This window comes from Hyperoodon ampullatus (assembly GCF_949752795.1).
Source record: "Hyperoodon ampullatus genome assembly, chromosome: 2".
In the NCBI taxonomy this organism is placed as follows: domain Eukaryota; kingdom Metazoa; phylum Chordata; class Mammalia; order Artiodactyla; family Ziphiidae; genus Hyperoodon; species Hyperoodon ampullatus.
The window spans coordinates 142,704,065-142,707,948 of NC_136915.1; the positions used below are offsets into that span (position 1 = coordinate 142,704,065).

A 3,884-nucleotide genomic window follows, 5' to 3' on the forward strand; every position below is an offset into this window, starting at 1 on the left:
TTTTAAGAGTTTATTTGAGCAAAAAATCTATTTGAATTGGGCAGCATCCAATCTAGCATATATCAAGGAGCTCTGAGGAGCTGTACAAAATGAGACAGTTTTATAGGCAGAAGGGAATGAGAACAAGGACATTATACTAGGCAAAAAAAAGCAGGTTGGTTGTTGCTTTCCTTTAGGGGATGGCAGAGGTCTATCAGGCAGATTACTTAAGTAGTGTTGATCAGGTGATTCCTGATTGACTGGTTTAAGATTCCATTTCTGGAAGAGCCGCAACTGTAATTAAGTCTTGGTTTGGTGATGTGGGGCTTAGCATAAGTGACTCCATTTTGGGCCTGTTGTCTTGTTTTTAACAGTTTGTTTCCGTCTTTGTTTGGAGTTAGCAAGGATTCAGGAGTCTCAATCATCTGGATGCTTCATGGATTTTTATAACCATGAAATTATCTTACTTTTATGTGGTGCTTGGAACTTCCCAAGTTTATTCACAACTGCTTCTCACAGCAAGATTACCTTGTCTTACAGAATTAGAAATGACTGCTCAGAGAGGTTAAATGACTTACTTGAGGCCACCCAGCTGTGAGGGGGGAGCAGTCTTCTCACTCGGGCCTCAGCTCCCTCCCCCTTGTTCTCGCCACCCTAAGTGACAGAGGGGCCCAAGGAAGACACACTCCTGCCCTGTCTCGGCAGGGCCTGGGGGGGCCATGTCCCTCATCCCTTGGCTCCGGTGGAACGAGGCTCCACCACGGCTGTCGTCTCGGAGTCCGGCTCAGATGGTGCTGGAGACGCTCATGGTGGAGCTGGAGGGGCAGATGCGAGAGGCTGAGAGGCAGCAGTGGGAGCGCAGCAATGCCGTCAGGAAGATCTGTACCGGAGTGGACTACAGCTGGCTGGCCAGCGCGCCCCGGCCCACCTACGACCTCAGCCCCGGGGAGAGGCTGCAACTAGAGGACGTCTGCGCCAAGATCCACCCATCCTACTGTGGGCCCGCCATCCTCAGGTAACTCCTGGCACTGGGACGGGGACCAGCGGTTGGGTTGCAGGCTCCAGGGAGGGTGGCAGCAGTGACAGGGGCCTGAGGCTACCAGGACTGGAGCCTGGGGCCTGGATGGGACAGGTATCTGTTAAAAGGAGCAAGACGGGGGAAGAATCTGAAAGAGGCCATGGAAGGCCAGGCCAAGGCTCGGGGCTCAGAGGGAGGTGGGAGGCAGCCCCCGGAGGCACGTGAGGTTTTTGTTTTTGTTTTTGTTTGCAGAAAAGAACTCAGGTTTATTTTCAGTAGAAACCGTGGTCTAAAAAACAAACCTACTGGTAAATGTACAGTCTGTGTTCTGTTTGGGGTCACCACTAGCTGCAGAACCCCCAGATCCCTGACCTGCATGCGTCGGGCCCCAAAGTGTTCACAGCTAATCTTAGGCCACAGGTCCGAAGCCCCGCTAGAGGGCGTCCCATCTCCTGCCAAAATACCCACATCCCAGCCTGCGCCCAGCTCGCCTCCCCTCCTGCTTCCAACAGTGCAAAAAATAACCAAACCAATATGTTTCCCAAACAAAAACAACATGTGAGTTTTGATAGGAGAGAACCCCAGGCCTTCTAGCTTTCTGTTCTCCCACCCTGGACTGTTATCATCCTGGTTGTAATGTGGCTGGCTCCCTCTCTTTCAACAGTTCATCTTCCATGTTACCTTCTGAGAGAGGTTTCCCCATATAAGCTCTCCAAAACTGGTTTCTCAATTATCCTATTTCACACTAGCTTGTCTAAGGGATGTGTGTGTGTGTGTGTGCGTGTGTGTGCGTGCGCTTGCGTGTGAAGGTTTCAGAGCCCTAGGGCACTGGACATTTAGAGCTTGAGTACAATCACGTTCCTGCATATCAGTGTAACCTTAGAAAAGCTGTGACCTACACGGTCCAGTCTCAGTTGGATGTGTGTTGAAATCAAGGAAGCAGAGTCCAAGAGCCAAAAGTAATTTCAAAACTAAAGTTCTTTGCCTGCATTTCTCGAACACTAGTAAAGGAATACAGATCCACAGTAAAACATCTTAAAGTCCCCCTTAGTATCCCCAAATCTTCCCTCACCCATCTCTTTAACCAACAAATGCATCTATTGTACACCTTCTTCTTCAAAATTCCCCTTAAAAACTCCTCCTTCTTCAGTCCTATTCATACCCCTTTGGGTTTTGTAGTCTTTTACCACCCCCCGCTTCTTCCTCCAGGCTGGGAATCTTACCCTCCCACATTTTTCTTATTCTGCACCATGGAAGCCCCCCAAATGTATCTAGTTCCAGAAGCACCCTGGACACAGGGGTGGGGATGGTCATGGGAGTGGTGCTGAGAGAATCTAGGCTGGCAAAGCAACCAAACCTCATACATGAGGGGGAGGCTGGGGATGCTCATATGATGACTGTCCCATCACATTTCCTGTCTCACTGCTGAAAGGTCTGAGAAGTCCTGACTCTTAATATGGTGGAGGAAATTAGGTATCACACGGACTTGCTAGCTATCCTTCATTCTGGAGCTCCAAGCCAGAGACATTTTTGGCAAAGGAAACAGCTTGGCATCCAGGAGAACCTGGGGCTACACTCCTGGCTGCAACACAGACAAGGGAAGTAGCAGGGAGCCCGGTGTGCATGGCCAAACAGCTCACCCTCAGCCAGGAGGTGGCGGGAAGCTACAGAAGGAATATCACAGGGCAGTGACGTAATCGGACATACATTTCAGAGAGATCATGCTGGCCAGTGAGGGCAGAAGGGTGGGAGAGTGTTAGCCAGAAAAGTCCCAGAGAGCAGTGGGCGTCCGTCGCTACTACTGCATCGATAACCCGAGGCGACTGCCAGGATCTTTACAGATATTAGCGCATTAAACCTCACAAAAAGGTAGCTATGAATACCCCAGTTTACAGACGAGGAAGCTGAGTCTCAAGGAGCCTCATGGAGGCCAGAAGTGGAAGAGCTGGAACTCAGGATGGGCTGGAGCACGAGGGAGGTGGGGTGGGTTCTGATCCACTTCACAGGAAGTGGGGAAGTGGAGGGAACAGGAATTGTCCACGGGGGTGTCCAGGGACGCCCGTGGGGTGAGACGCCGGCCATGTGCCACGCCCGGGCGATAGCCCCACCGCGCCCCTTCTTGTTCTCCCCGCCTCCGCACCCAGGTTCCGGCAGCTGATGGCAGAGCAGGAGCCCGAGGTGCAGGAGGTGTCCCGGCTCTTCCGCTCGGTGCTGCAGGAAGTCCTGGAGAGGATGAAGCAGGAGGAGGAGGCGCACAAGCTGACCCGGCAGTGGAGCCTGCGGCCCCGCGGCAGCCTGGCCACCTTCAGGAGCCGCGCGCGCATCACCCCCTTCGCCAGCGACATCCGCACCATCTCCCAGGACGTGGAGCGGGACGCACCGCCGCCGCCCCGGACCTGGAGTATGCCCGAGTTCCGGGCACAAAAAGAGGACTGACCCCGCCTCTCCTGCTCGGGAGCAGAGCCACCTGGCGGGGGAGGGGGGGCGGGGCATGATAAGCCGGGGTCATCCCGGGTCCTGCAACCTCCCCATCGCCCTGCCCCTGACGCGGGGCCAAAGAGACCGCCCCGTCCCGGGACACTCCCTCAAGACGGAGCAACCCCTCCCCGCCCGCCCTCTCCCACGGACCACGAGGCCTAGAGTCAGGGCTTGGAGCTGCAGCAACAATCTCCTGCTCCCCTGCACCAGTCGGCTGGAGCGGACCCTTCCCCGCCCCGCAGAGATTCAGGGTCTGGGGAGACAGACCACCACCCGCTCCCCATCTTCGGCTTCTGTCTGTAATGGGAAGAGTTGTCCTGCCTTTTGCCAAGTCATGAGCTCTTACCCCAACTTAGGGATGTCCCATTCACCCCCTCTCCCTGGGTAATGATGAGGGACCTGTTGGCTG

The 3,884-nt window shown here is 54.3% G+C and overlaps 1 protein-coding gene across 1 annotated transcript; it reads left to right on the forward strand.

Moving 5' to 3' along the window:
- Positions 1–698: 698 nt before the first annotated feature.
- RD3 (RD3 regulator of GUCY2D) lies at positions 699–3,433 on the forward strand (the record flags this gene model as incomplete). The annotated part of the gene is made up of 2 exons (XM_079698721.1): positions 699–994; positions 3,142–3,433. 2 exons carry the CDS (start codon positions 699–701, stop codon positions 3,431–3,433), a joined length of 588 nt encoding a protein of 195 aa, XP_079554847.1.
- Between the last annotated feature and the right edge of the window lie 451 nt (positions 3,434–3,884).